General features: G+C 42.5%; 1 protein-coding gene across 9 annotated transcripts; it reads right to left on the reverse strand.

Annotated features, from left to right (window-relative positions):
- Positions 1 to 509: 509 nt before the first annotated feature.
- Positions 510 to 21,092, reverse strand: SAMTL (mitochondrial substrate carrier family protein). 9 transcript variants are annotated; one of them, XR_016061220.1, is made up of 8 exons: positions 19,776 to 21,092; positions 10,654 to 11,071; positions 9,229 to 9,373; positions 3,064 to 3,179; positions 2,901 to 2,979; positions 2,493 to 2,726; positions 1,815 to 2,017; positions 510 to 1,074 (listed from the first exon to the last, which is right to left on the reverse strand). XR_016061220.1 is itself a non-coding variant. In XM_011624635.3 (7 exons), the coding sequence occupies exons 1-7, from the start codon at positions 21,061 to 21,063 to the stop codon at positions 724 to 726; spliced, it is 2,631 nt and encodes an 876-aa protein (XP_011622937.1). In that variant the 5' UTR covers positions 21,064 to 21,092; the 3' UTR covers positions 510 to 723. The 9 variants fall into 9 exon arrangements, 2 of the variants coding, with proteins under 2 accessions (XP_011622937.1, XP_088730588.1); XR_016061219.1 differs by having other exon boundaries at positions 3,064 to 3,194; XR_016061225.1 differs by lacking the exon at positions 9,229 to 9,373.
- Positions 21,093 to 21,884: the final 792 nt, after the last annotated feature.

The following is a 21,884-nucleotide window of genomic DNA, read 5'->3' on the forward strand; positions in this document are numbered from 1 at the left end:
CCATCCGACTCAAAAAGAAGAAAAAGAAAAAAGAAAAGCCAAGAAGAGATTTAAGAAGGGGTTCGAACCCCCCAATCAAGCAATAAATGACGCACGACATTTATATTATATTTTGACTTCTTTGGCATAACATTTTATATTTTATTTTATACATTGATAAACCATAAATTCTTATTTCATTTATTCCCCATCCGAATCAGCAATTTTTCAACCTGGACCATATCCATCGATTTAATCCAGATTGACAAGTTTTCAAACATACTTGTCCAGAATCCATGTCCATTCTTTTCTCCGAGTTGTTAATTGATATTTCACCATTCAAACGAAAAATTCGTCCCCGCTGAACTACCCCAAAAAAAAAAAATACCAAAACTACAGTCACTCATTTTTTTTTTCGCACTCATATTAATAAGTAGTCTGTGTCCATAAAGGCCTTTACTTTGTGGTATGTGTATCCATGTCATGATGTATCTTACAAACTAATACCAGTAGAAAGGACGACAAAAAACTCCAAGGAAAACTCACTGTACAAATAACATGTACAGGAATGTACAAATGAAAATATATAGCAACAGATCATTGCTGTTTCATGTCTACAAAATCAAGGCCTCTTTTTACATCCACTCAAGATTGCCAAAAACTTGTGTGCCACTCCCCAGAGCACATCATCATCATTATCATTGACAAATAAAATCCAATGATCCAGTCACTTACATAAAGCAATCACCTTGGTTTAGCGAGACTTTTCTGCCGTGAAAGGTCATCAGGTGGGCACTCTGACTTATCCATGGCTTTCCTTGCAAGCTCGTACCCTGCAAAATTCATGGCACCAAGAGGGGCAATCCAGAAAAATCTTGGGACTGCTCCCTTGAAGAGACCGAGAGGGCCTTCATTTCGCAAAATGGTGAAAGCAATTGCCGTCATGGTCACAGGTACACCTTGAGGGGCAGTCATCATCCTCGTCTTCATCACATCAAAAGGTGTTGTAACAACGGCAGCTATCCCACCAGATAGTGCACCCACAACTATTGTTTCCCATGGCTCAAGCTCCCTTCTTAGAACTTGCTGAGTGGCCTTCAGACAAGCAAACGACACTCATTGGATTATTTTAAGCATTTGCTGTACGTAGTCAAATAAAAAAATTACTAGAACCAAACATAGCACACGTGCAGATACAGAGTTGCTGAAATGTCGATACATTTAATGTGAAATATACAGTAAACATCGAATCTGAAATCACTTTCATGGCATCTATTTATTTCCTAAATATTCTGGCCAATACATGCGTAATAAAGCACATTGTCGGGTGATCATCTATGGTAAGGTTTAGATTGTGATGTATCTGAAAATTCAGAACCATGCAATAAATTGCATCAAAACCTGCACGCGGGGCTCCTGAGTTTTGCGTCCGCAATCTTACAAATAGGCTTCAGAGAACCTTCCTCCTAATTAAGGGGCTCACAACAACTATTAATTGCCATTTTGCCACAGACGATCATCTCACAGCCAAGAAACTCCTTTTTTCTTTTGTCCTAGGAACTATTTACACATAAGGTAGCAGGACATAATTGCTTGCTTTCTCAATGTTTGTTGGGAAGCACCGAAATGATATGAACAGAACTTTCATTTCACCATTTAGCTTTTATATTGTTTAAATTTGTGGATACTTATTCTCCATTAAGTCTAAGAGAGGCTCCACTAGTGATTTTCATTTGGAAAGATACAAGGGTGTTAATAAAGAGAAAATGAATCACGTTATTGAAATTTCCAAATAGAAACTATTTCCATTGCTCTCAACCGTCCCCTATACTTACGGAAATAATTGAAGCCACAGTAGTGAGCTCCGTGCTGCACGCATTGTGCAAGGCTATGAAGGGCCAATGAGACAGTGAATATATGTTCACTGCATTGTTTTTGGACTCAGTCGAGTCTACTTGAACTTGGCTGAGTATCTCGGCTGAGGCCGAAGCCCATTGGTGAGGTAAGTTCGGGCGTCAACTGGATGACCACCAAAAAACTGCTAAAAATATAAAAATAAATAATTGGAAAACACCAATATCTTAGCTATATGTTCTTAGATGATTTATATAGTTTTTAAGATGATGGGAACTTTCAATTTTTTCAAGTTAACTTCCAAAAAAACCTTTCAATCTTTCCTTTTTTAATTCTTCTGAAATATTTAAGGTAATAAATAAAAAATTTCAACAATCTATAGATTTTTTTTATCTTCTTTAGTCTTCTAATAATTTTGTTGCCTCTTTTAATTTTTTCTATTTTTAACTATTTTATACAATTTTTTTATTTTTTATTTTTTTACATTTTTTGGGGGAGTGCATAACTCGGCCAAGTCTACTGGGACTCGGCCAAGTAACTCGCCTCCGCCAAGGGCTGAATACCTTGACCGAGGCGAGCTTCAAAACATTGGTTGATGTTTCAAGAGGAAATATTGTGCATATAATAAGGCTGCTATAAACAAAAGATCGATTGCGTACCTTTTTGGCTTCTGCATAGAGCCCCATACCAGCAACATAGAAAGGAACCTCACGACAGAGCGTAGCCCCTGTTCCACGAAAGAAGCCCTTAAAGCCATCCTGGTGCAAGGTGCCAATGATGGCCTCACCCATATTATCAAATATGCCTGCCTGTAGCCTCTGCTTCAACACTTCACATGGGATCCTAACTGCAGTTCCTAGGATGGTGCTGCAGAAGGAAGCAAGTGATTGGACCTGATGAAATGACACCAACAGGATACTCACATTTTTTATCAATCCCCTATTTTAACTTCAGATACATACACAACAAAGAAAATGGCAAAAAAAAAGAATAAACCGTGAAAGGAGACGAGCAAATGGAAGGCAGGGTAAAGCCAGGATATCTGAAAAGAGCGAAGTTCTTATCACCTGAATTTCAGGAACATTTGGGGCAACATTTGCTAACACCAACTTACTTGCTTCAAAAATTCCAGTCCGCAATCCGTGGCTGTCCATAAGAAATATGGGAAATATCAGAGCATAACCAAAAAAAATTTCAAAAACTACAAATATTCCCACTCCACACCCTAACCTTGAAAACTGCCCAAGAATTGCTGGTATAGAGCCCCTGTATAAACCTTGTATTCCAATTTGAGGAAGTTTTGCAATAAGCTCCGGAAATGATAATGTTGATGCTTGCACACGAGTCTGACAAAATGCAAACTAGAGTTTTCAAAACTCACTATAATTGCATGCAACAAGCTAGAAATTTTGATAAAAATATAAAAGTAAAAAAAAGTGGGAAATATCATATCTGGAGTAGAATCTCTTCCGGTCTGCCCTACCAAAAATATTGTCATCTAGGAAAAGATCAAAAATCAAATGGTTCAAATTATGATTGCTTTCGAAAGCAGCACCAAGAAATTGCTACATCTCAAAAGGACGATTTGTCAGGGAACTATAACAATTTCGCCCAATATGGTGAATCGGCTTTCTCAAAATGGCTCATCAAAAGACAGTCATGAACAAATAGATGCTGTCTGAGACACAGCAAACACATTACAGGATGTGAAATCAATTATACTTCCCAGAAATGGTTTGACATACGTGCTACATCCTTACATGTCCTCATATCTTGTGGAAAAGGACAGGGATGTCTCAGAAGAGATAATAGGTATCGGACATACAACATCATCATGATGTGAAGCATAGTATGCACTCTGCACTTTTTAATGTGTCACTAGTGGCTCCACTAGTTCTAGATTCCCAAAAATCATCATCTATCTTGCTTTCTAGTAAAACCTGGTCAGTGTCACTAGCCCCACTATCTCCCATTAAACCTCCAACACTTTCAACATAATTTCCATCACATGGGACAACTCAGCTTCCTGAATGCCAGAACCGCTGCTTTAAGTCTCCAACTCACAAACGCCCCTCTGCCCCTCATGGGGTTTAAGAAGATTCAGATAATCCCTGACACCACCAAACACAACATCACTCAGAAAACATAGAGACTTGATAGGTTCCTAAAATTAAGCATTTACTTCTGGTCCACAACGAAACTAGCACAAGTCAAAAAGACTTAAGGGGAGTAAGAATCTAAATAAATATGCATTGTTCAAGAAGACTGGGGCGGCAGCCCAGGCGGCCAGGGGTCCAAACCGCCTAAAGGGTGAATGGAGGGAGAGAAAATAGGTTTTATTGGTTGGGCGGGGGGAGGGATGATGTATTGTAAATTTTTATGTTTGCATTAAAAATTAGAAATATAGTCAAATATAGTCATCATCATCATTAGAGCCTTTTCCCAACTATCTGGGGTTGGCTACATGAATCCTGGTCCGCCATTCTTCTCTATCAATGGCCATACCCTTAGTGAGGCCATAAATCCCCATATCTTTTCTCACAGCTTCCAACCATGTCCTTTTGGGCCTTCCCCTTGCCCTTTTTTAGCCTTCCACTTGAACCAAGTCACGCCTCCTAACAGTTGATGTATTGGATTTAAGCTGCACATAGCTAGCCCACCTAAGTCTACTTTCTCTCATCTTATTCCCTGTTGAAACAACACCTAAGTTCTCCCGAATGTATTTATTTTTCAAATTCTATTGCTTCTTGTCTTGCCACTCAACCATCTCAACATCCTCATCGTAGCTACACTCATCCTATGAGTATGTTGTTTCTTGACCACCCATCATTCCACCCTATAAAGCAAAGCTAGTTTCGTCCAATAGAACTTACCCTTCAGCTTTATTAGTATGTGGCGATCACATAAAACTCAAGTTGCACATCTCCACTTCGCCCAACCAACTCCAATTCTATGTGTGACATTTTCCTCAATCTCTCCATTTTCTTAGATTATAGACCCAAGATATCAAAAATGCGCTCTTTTTGGTATTCTTAGCTGCCAACCTTAACTACTTCCTTGTCTCTACTCTTATCATTATTAAACTTGCATTCCATTTACTATCTTAGTCTGACTAATTTTAAAAACCTGTAAATTCTAGAGCATCCCTCCAAAGTTCTTTGTGTTGACACCACTTCAGGTCTTATCGATCAAAACTATGTCATCCGTGAACAACATACACAATGGTATCTCATCTTGTAGGTGCCTAGTTAAATCGTCAAGAACTAGACAAAAGAAGTATGGGCTCAATGTTGACCCCTGAAGTAGACCTATTGTCACTGAAAACTCACTCATCTCTCCACCAGTTGTTTGCAAACCTTTTAGCTAAATATAGTCTATATTTTTAAATTTGCATTATAAATTAGAAACAAAGCGGACCGTTACTTGGTTTCCTAGCATGGGACTCTACTTTTCCAGCCGCCTCACCCTCCCTAAATCCACTTCGGACTACTGTCCGATTCTTTTGGACACTTTACCAGCTCATGGGGGGCCCAGACCTTTTCGATTTGAGCTGGCATGGCTCGAGGAGCCTAACTTTAGATCCCTAGTCCAATCTTTGTGGCAGCCTTTAGAGCACCAAGTCCATGGATGGGCTGGTTTTCATGTACAAAGGAATTTCAGTTGCTCAAATATTCACTTAAGACTGGGCTCGATTCCTTCTGAGAAACTTTAAAGAGCAAAAAGAGGGCCTTCTCAACTCCATTCAAGCGTTAGAACTCACGGAGGAATCTATGCCCCTTACCATCAAAGAGAATAACCTCCTACAAGATCCTCTCGAAGGTGCTAGCCTCTAGACTTAGATCTGTCCTCAAGTGGGTCTTAGGCCCTAACCAAGGGGCATTTGTCAAAGAGCGCCAAATCCTTGACGGGGAACTCGTGGTTCATGAGTGCATCCATTCTCGCCACTTAGCCAAGATCGCTGGTGTTATTATTAACATGGATTGGGCGAAGGCCTATGATCATGTGGATTAGACTATTCTTGACAAAACTCTCCACAAGATGGGCTTTGGCCATTAATAGAGAAAATGGATAATACACAGTATCTCCAATCCTCACATTTCCATTCTCATTAATGACATCCCTAAAGGATATTTTCCATCTTCGAGAGGCTTGAGGCAGGGGCACCCCCTCTCCCTGTTTCTCTTTGCTATTGTAGTTGAAGTTTTCTTTAGATCGATCTCAGGCATGTATGATAGTGGATTTCTTACGGGGTTCAATATTTTGATCTTGCAGCCTACGATTATGCACCTCCAATATGCCAACGACACCCTTTTGTTTTGTGGTGCTAACTCCTCCCAGATCGACGATCTTCACTTCTTCCTAAATTTGTTTGAGATGTCTACTGATTTTAGGGTCAACATGGCTAAAACCAAGATGACGGGGTCTTGGTTGATGATCTGGTTATAGCCGAATTCGCCGACCGTTGGGGATGCAAAGTCAAGGGGCTTCCATCTTCCTACTTGGGTCTGCATCTGCACATTGGCAAGCCCCGCAAGAGCCAATAAAGCCATATAGTGGACAAATTTGATGGCCATCTTGCAGGATGGAAGGGCAGATTCCTCTCACCTGCGGGTCGCCTCACCATCATCAAGGCCACCTTCTCCAACATCCCTATCTTTCACATGTCTCTTTTCCAGATGCCTTCCTCAGTTGCAAATCAACATAACCAACTTTGGTAACCAACATAACCAACTTTGGCAATAGGTAATTAAACACAAATATCAGTGCTTGACCGCTGAGTGGCTCCCTAGAGGTAAGACAGCAACTAACTCCTCAGGGGTGTGGAAGGTCCTTAGCACAGTTACGGCCCGTTCGTTGGCAATATTTGGTTCCAACCTCAGGCCGGGAACAGAGTTCTTTTCTGGTCGGATCTGTGGCTTGGCAATTCACCTTTGGGGGAACAATTCCCCCAACTGTTCCTCGTAGCACGGAACCCCACGCCACCATAGCCGACAATTTCAAGCGCCTGGGCCCTAATAAGGTGTGGAACCCTGAATTCAGGAGACCACTTTGGGACACAGATCTACCACAGTTCCTAGCCTTCTCGTCCCTTCTTCAATCCAGCTTCCTTCCCCTAGACGTAACTGATAAGTTAGTATTGTCCCCAGCCCCATTTGGTTTCCCCCTGCCCCCAGTCCCACTCTGTTGCAGCCAAAGCTTGGCTGCCCCTCATACCCCCTTGGATCAAAAACTTCAACTGGGTTGAAAGAGCCCTAATGCTGGACCAACTCCAAACAGGGGGTCTGCCCCTGCCAAATAAATGCATTATGTGCTTAAGGAAGAAACCAACCCCCATCTCTTCATCCACTGTGAAGTTGCGAGTTTTCTTCACAGGGACTTACTTCATCTATTCGAGTGGTCATGGGGAACTCCTCACTCCATCCCACACCTTTTCAGAACTTGCCTCTCATACTCCTGGTCGAAAACAGGTATACTCCTTTGGTGTGCTTCCGTGGCAGCCGCAATTTGTATGGCTGGAAAGAAATAGCAGGATCATCGGTGGGGAGAGAGCTTCTCTTGAGTCCCTTCAAGAAAAAATCAAATCACTAGTCATCTTCTGGGCAAAAAGTAATGTTGCTTTCCAACATCTCGCGCTCTCTGATTTCCAGACCAGTTGGCAAAGCCTGTTACATCTCAGAACACAACGTATCCCCTGGACGTCTCTTTGGAGGCCACTTGAGTAGGGACAAGTTAAGTTCAGCTTTGATGGTTGCTCCCTCAGTAACCGCAGTCCTTCAGGGATTGGAGGCATCTTTAGGGAAAGGGCGGCAATACCCGTTCTCTTTCTCTCATTTCATTGGCATTACGAACTCCAACACGGCAGAGGTTACTGCCCTTCTTGAAGGGTTACGCCACTTCAACCTTTCTTGGGGTTCTATCCTGATTGTGGAAGGGGACTCAAATATTGTCATAGCATGGGCTTCTCGGACCTCCCCATGTGCTTGGCGCCCATACCACATCTTCGATGAGATCTTTCATCTCATTAGAGATCTACTAGTGATTCGGCAACACAATTGGAGAGAAGCAAACAACTGCAGAAGCCCTAGCCTAGGAGGGTACCTCCCTAGACTCTTACGCATCCTTTCCAGCACTAGAGCCCTGTTTTTTGGTGCACTGAATTGATTGTCTAATTTTCAGATGTATAGCATTTTTTGGACCCCTAAGGGTTTTTCTTGTACAGCTCCCCTTTAGGGGATGCACATTTTTTGTACACCCTTCACTCAATACAATAATTAATTTTTCTCCAAAAAAAAAAGAAAGAAAGAAACAAAGTAAAAAATATAATATAAATTTTCAAATTGGCATTATAAATTAGAAACATAGGCAAGTTAACCGTTTCTCAAAAAAATTAGAAACATAGGCAAACATTGCCAAAAATATATTATAATAACAAAAATAAAAAACATTTTAAAAAAAAATGGGGTTTCATCATAAATGTAAGGCCAAACTTAAAAAATAAGCACAAGAAATGATTAAAAAAATAGAACAATACATATACAAAATATGAAACCCTAAACATAAACAATTAAATTCTCTAATCTTCTGAGAACCGATCAAAGTAAGCCTAAATCAGTCAGTTTTGGTTGCCAAAAGCTCTCTTTTAAGACTTTAATCCCCCAAAAAGTTATGGGTTGAATGCCTTTAAATTTCGTAAGATATCGAAAATTTCGAATTCGAATTCAATCCTTCAAAAACTTATGATTTTGAGCTAAAAGAGTGGTGTTCTTAGAGAACAAATAGAGTTCTCTAGGTTTTTGGGGGGCCAAAATGCCCTCTAAATAAATCACTTTGTTTGCTCTTTTGACAAGGGGGCAATTTTCGCCCTCACCAAAAGGGCCTTGGGAGAGAGCTATGAGCTGGGTGCCTGCCCCGGCAGTGCCCTAGGCGATTAGTCGGCCGCCCAGGGTCACCACCCCATCCTGGCCGCAGAGGCCCAATGCAAGGCGATGAGGCCTCCCAGCCCGCTGACTCTTTGAATATTGTAAAACCCAGGTGGTTGACTTTTTGAACGATGTAAATATGTTTAAATAGTATGACATGAGAGAGATGATTTGAATTGTAAGGCTGAAGTTAACATATAGGTTTGATATATCACACAAATGACGTAAAGTACTTTTCACGCATAGATGAGGCTTGAAGAAAAACAATTTCCATTCCCACACAAAAAGGAGAATATTAATCTCATCAATTAGCCAACCCCAAATAGTTGGGAAAAGGTTATGATGATGATGATGAATTTTAGATGGAAGGACCGATCTTTTTAAAGTTTCCATTAATGAAAGTATGACAGTTGAAAGCCAGGAATTTAACTTGCACGGTAATGTTTCAACACTAGAGAAGAGAAAAGGAACTTGCCTTCATTGTGTCAACCGGATGCAATAAAGAAGTTGAAAGTGCACAAGCAAGTCCCCCTGCCAATGCAGACTTTAGAACACTTTCAGCAGGTATTTCCATAGGTGGGGCAACAGCAACCACAGTTGCTGCTTCAAACCAGAGATTCCTGTACGAACCAGTGGAGCAAGTTAGTTGCTGATTCTGACGAATCATTCATCAGCGACCAGCCTTGAGTGTTGACGAAAAACACTTAGCTTCATTATATAATATGACATTAGAAATAGCATCTATAGAAGTCATAGAACATTCATGAAACGATCCCAGAAAGACTAGACCCAAGAAAGCAAAAGCTATTCAAAATAGAGCTGATACCTAGATATATTAAGGCATGGACCTTGTCACAAAACTTTTCTTCAAACCACAAGCACACAAGCATGCAGGCATGTGCATGCGCATGCGCGCACACACACACACACACATAGCATCCGCCACACAGGAGGGTGACATGTATGAGAATGAAGTTATCATCGTCTAGGAGTGGTAGATAACTAGTGAGGGGTTGACAGCCCCCTGTTTGATAAGGTTGTCCGCAATGTGGTTGGCTTCACAGCAGATGTGGTGAATGGAAGCTAGGATAGGTCCATAGAGTTGAAAATTTTGTTCCATAATCTGTTCAAGATGTCATGGGCAGGTGGAGGTCTGATTTGTCCAAATAATGATGATCTTTAGGTCTCCATCGACCATCAGTATGTTGCCCCATCTGTGGTCAAACACGTTTGAGTCCTTGCCGTAGCACTACAGCTTCAGCCATAGTGGAGTACTCAATCCAAAAGAAACGGTAGTTTCATCTTGACTTGATGGCATGTGATAAGATTCTAACACCACCTAACTCACCAAAAACCCTTTGTCTGGGCATAAAATCCATGGTTAGAAATCCTCCTACCCAAATGGCCCTGAAAGTTGTTTCACTAAATTCTTAAATAACCTCAATGATGTGCTCTGCTTGGTTAATCTCAAGACTTATTAAAGACCACAATGCCATGAGCTTCGGTATGTTCAACACAAGCAACTGAGAACATCATAACCATGACTTTTAAGCCCGTGCATCAACAGAAGAGAGAATGCTACTCCAAACTTTTATAATGAAGGTTGATTACTGAAAAAGAGTGTTCACGGTTTCTACTCAATAAACACAAAGCTAACATCATAATACATAGTATTTTGAAAAAAAAATTATCAGAAAAGAACAGAAACAAAAACCTCATAAACTTGATGAAAATTTAGGCAAAGTTTCATAAGAAACACACGTCCAATTGACATGACACATACAACCACACTCTTACATTCCCTAAATTAGAATGCAATTGAAGCTCATAAAAAGTTTAAATAAATAACACCAATACGTTCAATGCCATCTTTTACAAAAGGTAAGGAGACTTATCCTACCGAGGATCATCTTCAAGGCGATCTGACGGAAGTAGAAGCATAAAGTTGCGGAAATGACCATAAGAGATAGACCCTTCAGTGTCTGCATTCAAGAAACGCATCATAGCAACAGCATTTTCTTCATTAGCAGGAAGTCCTGCATTCTTTAATGATGCAACAATTTGACTTTTCTGTAGGGTTCCAGATTTGCTCAAACAAAGAGTAGTATAAGCCCGGAGCATTGTTGGTTCCTTCTGTTCCATTAGGGATAAGAACTGTTTCCAACCAAATGATTTTGCAAATAGGTGGCTTCTTGTCCGACGCAAAAAGTCACGAGCATATCTCTTAGGTAATCTTCTCTTCCTCATCGCAATTTCAAGATCTTCTAGTGTCACCTGACCATCACCATCTCTGTCCAGTTCTTCAAAAAAACGTCTTCCTGGATGCAAATATACTTGGTTAAAATGCATAACTGTTATAATAACCACAGAAGCAAGATAGCACAAGAAAATCAATTCAGAAGCTCATAATTTAATTTAACATTAGTGTAACCAACAAAGACAAGAAAGTTAACCCCAATAAATTTCTTACATAAACTACAAAAGATAAGTTGCCAGAAAATACTGAGGAGAATAAGCCTAAGAATGTGACAATCATAAATGTGTTATTGTCAACTCAGTTTAGAAATACAGAAAATGAGATAGAGTAAATGACATTAATAAGAACATGATCATGATCACTAGTTCTCAGAACAAGTCAAACTACATAACAAGTTCAGGAAATAGGGGAAAAAAATTAGTACAGCAGGTTATACGGATAATGACAACTTCAAGAATATGGCATATCATTTGCTTGCATTATCCACTGCAGAAAAACCAAATGCAATCATTGCAGTCAAAATTAGTAATCACTATCCTAGAGATATGCACAGGCTTCAATTTATCAATGAAGCATTTGGAAAAATTAGGATTTCATGATGGCATTAGAACTTTGACAATGGCAATCACGTGCATCAACGATATCCCCTGTCTATAGATTGAAATGAAAAAACATTAACGGCAATCAGTTAGCAGTCATCATGCCAAAGATCGGATACGGATATCCGTGATTCACTTTGACCAACAATCAAGTATTTAAGACACAGGGATTAACAATGCCAGGTTAAGTAGGATCTTACAGGGCCAACTACATGATTGTGGTATATCCATACGACTATACCATGCCCAATGGCCATGAAGACATCAATTGCGCCTTGAAAATAGACTAGCCTTAATATCACCCAGACATCTGGCTGTAAATACTTGACCACAAAGCAATGTAAACAAATGCTACAGAAATGGTTGGAAGATTTGCACCATTGACCATTATCTAGGCCACAGTGTCCATGATCTGGTCCTCACAAGAGCCTCCCTTCTCATTGTACCATAGCAATTCCTTCTAACCAGATCTGAGCACATAAGGCCCGAATCGACATACATGCCTTGGAACATGTATGCCAACAGCCACTACCTAATCCCGCTCAACCAGCCCATGCGTGAACAAAGAAGGCTCCACAGGCTGGTACTGCAGGGCCTCTTGAAGGAACCCACCGTGTTCCCCCAAATGCCCCAAGGACCTTGCCGCTATACACTATTAACCAAGTTTCATGTCGGGAAAAATATAACATGGGTCTTGGAGTTCAGAGAATAATGGTACTGCTGAAGGTTGCCAATAACTAATTTTCACATTTGAAACAGAACAGGAAATATATTATTGCTATTTTCCAGAGCCCTGGAGTTATCATATTTGGATGGAAGGCACCAAAGAACAAGACCCCACACTCATGTCAAATTGCCCTACGAGCCATATAGTATGAAAATCATTATTAACAAAAAAATAAAGAAACTAACTGCGAAAAGCAACACTCTCATGAGTATGACTTGATACGAGAAGATAAATTAACAATAGTTTCATCAATGTTTTTTTTATACTGTTAACATTGCATTAAGTAGAAGGAAAGTTACATAATACCCCGAGGGGCAGAAACATCACCGTGTGAGGTGATGAACAAGAGCTACAAGCTTAGGATATAAAAAACTAAAAACATAAAAAAACAAAAAGTAGTCTGCGCAAGGTGTAGCTGAACTTGTGCTAATCTGGTGAGGCTCCTCGCTTCGCTAGTGCGCCGGCCACTTGATTGGCCTCCCTCCAAATATGAGTCCAAGAGACCTGCATATGCCTGCAAAGATCGAAAATTTCATCAAAGATTTGCCAAAGTCTCCAAGGTGAGGGCAGAAGAGCAGAAGGCCCAGGAAATGACATTTGTGGAGTCCCCTTCTACTAAGAGCGAAGAAGCCCAAGAATGGTTGAAGAGTCTGAGCCCTTCCAAAAGGGCCTGGGTTTCTGCCTCCGTAGAATCTGCCGATCCAATGGAAGAGGAGAAACATAGAAGGGAAATCCCCTGGTGGTTTCTAAAGATGCCTCCTATACCGGCCGGTCAAGGGTTGCCCATAGAAGACCCGTGGAAATTAAGTTTGATTTTTCCCACCTCGGGAAGCCTACAATAGGCTGAGCGAGGCACTTTCCTCGGTCTATGGGAGAGAATGTTAACCCAATTAAGGTGGAAGTCCAAGGTAGACAAGAGCCTAAAACGTCCTTGTGGTTGGTGGCCCAAAATGTCACCATTCCCTTGATGGTTTCCATGATCTTGTGGATGAGGGAGAAATGGCCATGGAAAATTCTGGAGTTACGCTCTTTCCAAATGCCCCAAAGGATAACCGCTTTTGGGGTTACCCAATTCCAACAGAAAAGTTGAAGAGTGTCGCTCCAAATATTGCCCGCAAAAGGGCAGTGGATGAATAGGTGGGCAGTTGTTTGCTAATTGCAGAAACACATCACACATCTATTGGGGGTTTGGATTCCTCTCTTTTGGAGTTGGTCTACTGTTAGCAATTTACCCCACAAGGTGAGCCAATTGAAGACCCAAACCCTGGGAGGAATGAATTAGTTCCAAGCTTTGGAAATAATGGGGATATTAGGGGTACTCCACAGGGGGTGACTTTATCTTGTGGAATAGAGAAGATACTGAGAACATCCCCGAGGGGTTCGGGGTCCATATTATTTGATCATCCCCTATGCGAAGTGAAAACAGTGCAAAAAGAGAAGTAAGATTTCCACTTGAATGCTGGAAGCTTCGCAGAAAAGAAGCATGTTGTCCACGTATTAGAGGTGCGAGATGGTGGGACAGTGGCCCCAATTTTGAAACCATTTACAAGGCCAGCTTGGTAAAATCTTGTCGTTGCCCTACTAAAGACTTCTGCCGCAATTGCAAAGAGGAATGGAGAAAGGGGGTCGCCTAGCCTTAGACCCCCCGAGGAGCAGAAAAACCCCTTGGGGAAGCCATTAATTAGGATTGAAAAGAAAGGACCTCGGATGCAGCCCCTGATCCATTTCCTCCAACGCTGATCGAGTCATCCTTCTTTTGATCTCCTCGAGCACATCCCAATTGACATGGTCGTAGGCCTTTTCCCAATCCAATTTGACAATCAAGCCTAGGGATTTCGAGATGGTTCGAGAGCAAATGCATTCATGTGCGACTAGAGTGCCATCCAAAATTTGGCGATCCTTTATGAAGGCGCTTTGATTGGGGGAGATGATGGAGCTTAAGACCGACTTAAGCCTTGCAGCCAGCACCTTAGCCATGATGAGGCTTATAGGTGTAAAGTCTTTGAGATCCACTGTGCCTTCGATCTTTGGAATGAGGGTGATGAATGTGGCATTCATTCCCTTGTGGATAATTCCATGGCCGTGGAATTCCAAGAAGAAGGAGAAGAGGTTGGAACGCATAAGATCCTAGAAATGTTTAAAAATAGCCATAGGAAAGCCATCAGGGCCAATGGCTCTATCTTGCCCAAAAGAGCTAATGGCTGAAAGGATCTCGGGTTTTTCGAATGGGCTCTCAAGCCACTCTACTTGGTCAGAGGAAATGGTTAGGAAGGAGAGATCAGCCATTTGGGGGGTGGGTCGAGAGGGAGCCCTGAAGAGGTTTTTGAAATGCTCGATAATAGTGGATTCAATGGATGAAGGGTCATCTATAGAAGTTCCAAGGTGGGAGATTTGGGATATGGAGATGTCCCTTCTTCTATAATTAACAATCCTATGAAAGAAGACAGTGTTAAGATCCTCACAGTTAAGCCATTTGACTCGGAAACGTTGCACTCAAAAAATTTCTTCTTTCTTGAGAAGAAATTGATAGTCACTTTTGAGTTGGGTGCGAAGAAGGGATTCATTCGAGGATAGGGGCGAGAGTCTTCAGTTAGGTTTAGAGAATGAAGGGAGTCAAGAAAGGAGAGTTTTTGGTCCTGGAAGTTCCCAGGTAACTGCTTGCTCCAGGATTTCAAGGATTGCTTAAGAAGAGAAAATTTCTTTTGGAGTCTGAAACCTGCCCAACCAATAGCCAAAGAGGAGAAGGACCTCCACCAATCCGGTAAACCCTCTAGAAGGGGGGGATCTTCCAACCAGCAGAGTTCAAAGCGAAAGGGTTTAGGACCTTTACAGATAGGGTTGGTGTCCAAAAGGATGGGTTTATGGTCCGAAGTAGTTTTGGGTAGGGTTAGACAGAGTGTGCCAGAGAACGAGGAGTCCCATTCTTAGGAACAAAGATATCTATCAAGCTTTGAGAAGGACGGGGAAGAAGAGTTGTTGGACCAAGTGAAAAGAGTTTCTCGGAGAGGGATGTCCAAATGTTCGTGGCGACTAATTAAGTCGATGAACCGAAGCATAGCTAGGGAAATTCTTGTAGTGGAATTCCTTTTGTGGGACCACCTTGTGACGTTGAAGTCACCTCCAATAGACCATTGGGAAGCTGGGCTAACGGCTGCAGTGTCTAGCTCTTGCCAAAGAAGAGATTGAGCATGGTCCGAGTCAGGACCATAGACCACGGAGAATTTCCACAGGAGGCCGTCAGACATTTTGGACAGGGAAATTGTTATGAAGTGGGATGCACAACAAGAGTCCAAGAGGACTAGAGAAGAAGGATCCTAGATGATCCAGATTCCTCCTGAGGCCTGTCGGCTTGGAGGGCAATCCATTGGCAGGTTTTATGGCCCCACACCGTCCTTACTTGGAGGGAGGATGACAGAAGCTCGGTTTTTATTAAGGCCAAGAGAGAAGGGGAGTGTTTAGAACAAAATCTTAGACTGCCTAGGATTTCTAAGAAGAGCCAAGGCCCCTGATATTCCATACTAAGATCTTCATAGGCTAGGGAGGGAGACGGATCTCATGGAGGATCTTCTTAGAGGGACGAGGGATCTAGAGGCCCTCGGCGAGGGCTGGACGAGGGAATGATCCCATAGTTGTAATTTATCTCGCAAGCAAGGTTTGCAAGTTCTCGAGAGCCCTTGGAAGTTACTTTGAATCTTGACTAAACATTGGATTTGAAGAATGCTTCAACATCTTCCTTGGACCCATCGAACTTGAAACCGATGACATGCAGCACTTGGTCCGCATTAGTGTGTGCTCTGTCCATAGCTATTACGAAGCTTGAAACCACAGAAGGTGCCAATGAAGACGATGACACTGTTGAGCTGATCGACTAGGATGGAGGGGGGCCCACACCTTGGCCATGCCAGGAGACAAGGCCAAGGAGAAGATAGAGGCGGGGGGGGGGGGAGGTCAAGGTTCGTCGGGAGAAGGGTACTCACACTGAGGTCCAGGCTGGGGGCAAGAGGGAAAGGGGGAGGTTCCGAGGGATTTCAGAGAGAGGATGAGAGGGGGCGAAGGAGCCAGGGGAAGGAGAGAGGTGCAGAGAGGAGTTAACGGGGCAAGAAGAGGCCAAGGGAATGGGAACCGAGATAAGGGCCAAAGGGGGGGGTATTGAAGAAGTCGGAGAGATTGAGTGGACCAATAGAAAAGGCCTGCCGTGAACAGACGATTGGGGGGGGTGGGAGAGGGTACGATCTCTGAGAGAGAGGGGGGAGAGGGGGGATGTGGAGCACTCAGGGGATAGGGAAGGTTACCTGAGACAACAGGAGTTTTTGGCATGTCTAGATCGATTCCTGCGAGCCATGGAAGATGAGGGGGAGAGGAGGTTTTCCGCAAAAGTAACGGCAGACGAGAGATGGAGGGGGGAAAAGGTGTGAGATCTCATGATGAGGACAGGGACAGGGAATAGGGGGGGGGGGGGGGGGGAAAGGGAAAGGGAGGGGGAAGCAGCGGCCGAAGAGGGAGGGGATCCATGGACTGATGCAAGCAGAGGATATTGGAGATCATCGAGAGAAGAGGACGATGATGAAGGGGACAGTTGAGGGAGATATGGCAGCTAGGGGGGTTTGACTGAAGGTGAGGTGATGGGGGATGAAGAGGTCAAGTGGATGGGGGGGGGAAGTAATGAGGCAACAGGTCTAAGAGAGAGGTAGGAGGCGGTGGGCAGTGATGAGCCTCGAGATGAGAAGGGCAAGACAAGAGTTGGGGAAGACACTTGGCTAGACGATGGAAAGGGGTGAAAGGAGGGAGAAGGTTATCGAGCAAGAGGAGCCAGGGGAGAGACTGGAGCAGGTGCCACGAGGCCACAAAAAGGAGAGGGAAGGGTACGGACAGGGGACAACTGAATAAGCGACAGTAAAGTTGATAGTACCTTGAGACCAAGGATAGCAAAGGCGTCTCCCGCTGGCAGGGCGACCGAGATATTTGAATCCTCAAGTACAACGGTTACTGGAGATGGACCGAGCGGTGTCAGAGGAGATCGATCCTCAGGATTAACAACAGGAAAATGGAGCTGAAGAATAGAGAGTGGGTTGGGTCAAAGGGGGTTGGCGGTCTAGACAATCATCGTTGGATGGAGGGGTTGGCCTGTGTGGCATGGAATTGGAATCTAGGGGACAACGGGGGCACCATGTGGCTGGGGTCAGGATTTGTGCTGAACGGGGGTCAAACCGTCAAAGTCTTTGCCATAGTGGCAAGGCCAAGGGAAGAGGCTTGTGACAGAGCATTGGGGGAGGCAGGGTTCCAAGATAGGGCTAAGTGAAAAAGGTCTCCGTCCAGGCAAACCCAGAGGAAGGTCGGGAGGAATGAAGGTTCCAAAACTTCCACCAACAAAAGGATGGATGCGAGGGGCAAGTACTCGCAAGACTTCCAATGGATTGCAACTAGCTTACCACATTTCTCTCCAATAGAGGAGAACGTATTCCTATGCCAGGTATGGAGAGGAATGTGGTCGATCCTCAACCAGAATCTCTGTGGCACACGGGCATCCAAGGAACGAGACCAAGAGGCCAAAGAGAGAGCTGCTCCTTTGAAGGGAGAAGGCTGGGAAAGAAGAGCCTAGTTGGCACCAGTCGGGGATGAGAAGTGTCCGTTTGAGAGATGTCTGCATGCCAACTCCGCTTCTTGCCAAAAGGATTGGCCCCATTTCTCTATGCCACAAATGTCATCCTTAAGGGGCTAGAAGATGCCCACCAAAGCGGAATAGAGGCGGAGGGGTGACTCGAAAAGGGGGGGTGGCGTAGGGAGGCAAAAAACTTGGCTCAGACAGGTCGAAAGGAGGGTGAGGTGGGGGAGGCAGAAGGGGGGACACATCAGAACGGGAGCTCACATGGCCAAGGGCCGGCTCGAGGGGGAAGGATTAACCGGGGTAGAAGCGGAATACGAGGATGGCTGCGGCCTTAAAAAGGTGGCCAAGTGTTTTCCAAAACGTAATGGTCATTCAACTCGAACGGGAAACACCATCATTAATCATTTGTACTCCTTTGCCAGGTGTCAAAGCATAAGGAATAATCAGATATTGGATCATTGCCAATCAGAGTCTCACCTATTTAGGATGGGAATTAACACAGTTAGGAATTAAGTGTGTTTGCAATTGTGTAAGAGAGAGAAAGATAGAGAGAAAGAGAAAGATAGAGAGAGAGAGAGAGTATTAGAGTAAACTGATCTTGTTGCCTTATGAAAACGTTCAATGTCAGGCACGTAGATCGTGGAAGATATATTTTTTGGGTCATTTCTACGACTTATATGCTTGAATGAACGAAAAAATTCAAGTAATTTAATATGGAATTGAGATATTTCTGTCACTAAAAAGCTCTCAAAGAAGTGAAATTTGTACTGCAAAGAGGTGCTGAATGCAGAATATGCTTGAGATGGACAGTATGCAGCAAGGTGATAACTCCAGAATGAGAAGGGGCTGGTGCCTAGTTTTGTACCTCTAAAACCTACAAGAAGTGAGGGAGGAACAAGAGAAAGACAAGAGCAATTATAGAAAAAGAGACGAGTTCACCATGTGACAGTTGAGAGATTCTTCCATAAAGCAAGAGACAGCTGCACAAGCAACAGATTCTCGAACACAAGTTTGAAAACCACAGACCTTCAGTTTGCAAGGGAATGTCGCCTAATTTACTAGAAAGATACATTCTCATCAGGGGCTTACCAATACCAAATCATCCTTCCCACAGCAAAGAAGGCATTACTCAAAAAGAATAGAATCCAACACTGTTAATTCTTTCAAGCCATATAATGGCGATAACTCAAAAATTGTAGAAGCAATAAGTAGCCCATGGCGAATACTTACATATTAATTTTATACAACAAATCTTGCTTCTAATTTTTAATATCCAAATAACAAAAAACCGAATAATGCATAACTCATTCTTATTACATATTAAACATACCCTTTAAACTACTACTACTCCTTAAATCTCATCACATTCGAACTCTTCCTGCTCCACAATAATAAAATTCGCATTGTAATCCTGACACAAACAGAGCTTCATCAATGAACCTAGGTAGCCTGGCAGCTCTAGGAAGGTTTTGTAAGCATTCCATCATTTCAAAATGAATCTGACCACAAGAGTCACTTGTTTTGTCCTGTGTGTCTTCTATTGAAACAGACAACCTACTGCTTTACAGCATTTGACTTCTACAGCCTGACTAGTCTAATGTACTAGGTGATCATGAAAAACTATGGAACTTTAGCTTAAATACTGAGTATCCACATGTTAAATCAATACACTTACTGCATGAAAATAATTTATCATGATTACCACAATCAAACTTGGTGAAATATATGAAGCCTTAGCTTCTATTTTGTTCTAATAAACAAAATATTTGTGGGTCAACACAAAAATGTATCACATATAATGAACAAAAGAATTATGAGAACAGATACTCCATACCTTCTGATTGAGTATACCTAAAGAAATCCTGTACTGAAAAAAGTTTCTTTTTATCGGGATGATCCTTTGAGGAACGCCCTATCTGTGTGACTAAATCAATCAATTCAGTGAACGAGACAGTAGAGAGTGTGCTTTTCAATCTCTCAACATTTGATAATGGAATCTGAAGCAACCCAATTGCCTGCTTCTGTGGAGTATTGGCCTCTGGGTCACTACCACCACTACTACATGAATCATCTTGACAATCATCTTTGACTGTAGTCACACCCAACATACTTGGTACCCCATTCATCCTAGCAAATCTGAGGTTCCCCAATAACCCATCAACATCCGCTTTTCTACCTTTCCAAATACTTGTCAGGACCCCAAGACAGTGAGTTTGGGAACATTCTGCGCCTTTCTTGTCACAGTCTTTGGATACAAATTCTTGTTCTTTGCCACTAATTGGAGCACCATGATCATATTTCGTATCTCGAATGCACTGATCAAACTTGTGAAGGTTTTGTAACCAATGATCAAATACCAAACCCAATAAAAACTCAAAGGAAAAGGCTTCTCCTTCTTTATTCCCAACATTGTCTTGACATTTTACTGAATAGCCATCAGTTCTCTGCTGCTTCCTCTTACATGGTGTCGATGTCCTTGGAAGTCTAGAATCAATCATATAGGAATCATTTCCTTGCTTTTGGAAACATTTTTTCACACTTTTGAAAGGACTTGGAATTGCCTGTGCTATGTTATTCAGAAGGAGCGACCAGGTCAAGGCAAATTGCAAGCAAGTTGTGCAAGACTCATCTTTACCAGCCGATGAATCACACAACGAATCAGTACTTGCTATTTTCTCCACCCTCTCTTTTGAGACCTTCTTTGCGACTTCCCCTTTACTGTTGCTCCCTGAGTTGGGAAAAAGTGTGCCCCAAGCCTTAATAGGGATCTTCAAAGTGAAGCTTTTCTTTCTATCATCAATAGATGCTGAAGGAACACTACTCGAACAAGAAACACCAGCACCATGGCCATTCTTCTTAACAGAAAAGTTCCGAGCGCTGGCATCGGGCTCCTCCTTGATAGGAACTTTCAACATCCACATATTCCCCGTTCCATTTTTGGGACCTAACCAGCAAGATTCCAATTCCTTTGCAGCTCGCTGAATGCCCAATTCAAAAGGCAAGAGGGCATCTTTCATGGAATTCAAAGAATTAAGAAATGATTCAACAGGAAACCCCCCAACTTCATTATCTTTGCCAGAAAGTGCAGCCCTCTGTGCATGCGATGCATTCATAGAAACCATAACTGAAAAAACCCTAAACTATCTCCAAAAATGATGAATTAAAGAATCAACACTTGCTATTTCTTATCCAACACAATCAGGTATAGTAAGGACACCATTCATACTGAAACACAACGAGCCCTAATCGATTAAACTCCATTTCTCCAAAAAGAGGAAGAAAAAGAAATCCTAAATACAGAAATGATATGGGAATCAATGATCAAATGCAGTGAGCAATCAAGTTCTGAATTAGCCAAAAAGGGGAAGCACCAACTCTGAAGTCATCAGGTTTCCCATTAAATCAAAGAAGAAAAGAAGGGCATCTTATTTCAATGGCTCAAAATCACCATCACAACTGTTGCAGACCAGGGGTACCTATAAAATGACAAGACATCAAAATCAAAATGATGCCATTTTTTTTGCTTAGGCATCAAGCTTAACGCACCTCAACTGAAGCGCTAGGGCAAAGACAAAAGAGCCCATTCTGGATATTAATGGAGAAAGGAGGAAGAGCTTGTGGCTGGTAAACTAAAAATGAAGATGAAGAAGGAGCATCTCTCATTTGGGAGGTGTCCAATGAGAGGAGGAAGAAGGCCAGGTGTGGTATATTATATTATTTTGTTTCTGGATGGATAATGAAGAGATAAAAGCTGACGAAAGGGTCGGGTCGGACGGAGAGAGAGAGGCCGGAAGGGATAAAGAACCAAGTTCAATCACGTGTATGCTTTATCTACGTGTAGCCAACGTTACACCTACGTGTAGCCAACAGAAGTCGGCCACGTGCCCTTGAAGTGGGAAAATTTGTATGAATTTTAAAAAATATATATAATCAACATCTGGTC

The sequence above is a fragment of the Amborella trichopoda genome, chromosome 8 (genome assembly GCF_054954075.1).
Source record: "Amborella trichopoda isolate Santa Cruz 75 chromosome 8, AtrichopodaSantaCruz75HAP2 v2.0, whole genome shotgun sequence".
In the NCBI taxonomy this organism is placed as follows: Eukaryota; Viridiplantae; Streptophyta; class Magnoliopsida; order Amborellales; family Amborellaceae; genus Amborella; species Amborella trichopoda.

Coding starts and splice junctions, on each gene's coding strand:
- SAMTL (XM_088874462.1), bottom strand. CDS start 21,063: ATGGTTTCTATGAATGCATCGCATGCACAGAGGGCTGCACTTTCTGGC. Junction 9,374..10,653: donor CGCCTTGAAGATGATCCTCG/GTAGGATAAGTC, acceptor TGGTTCGTACAG/GAATCTCTGGTTTGAAGCAG. Junction 2,980..3,063: donor ATTCTTGGGCAGTTTTCAAG/GTTAGGGTGTGG, acceptor TCTTATGGACAG/CCACGGATTGCGGACTGGAA.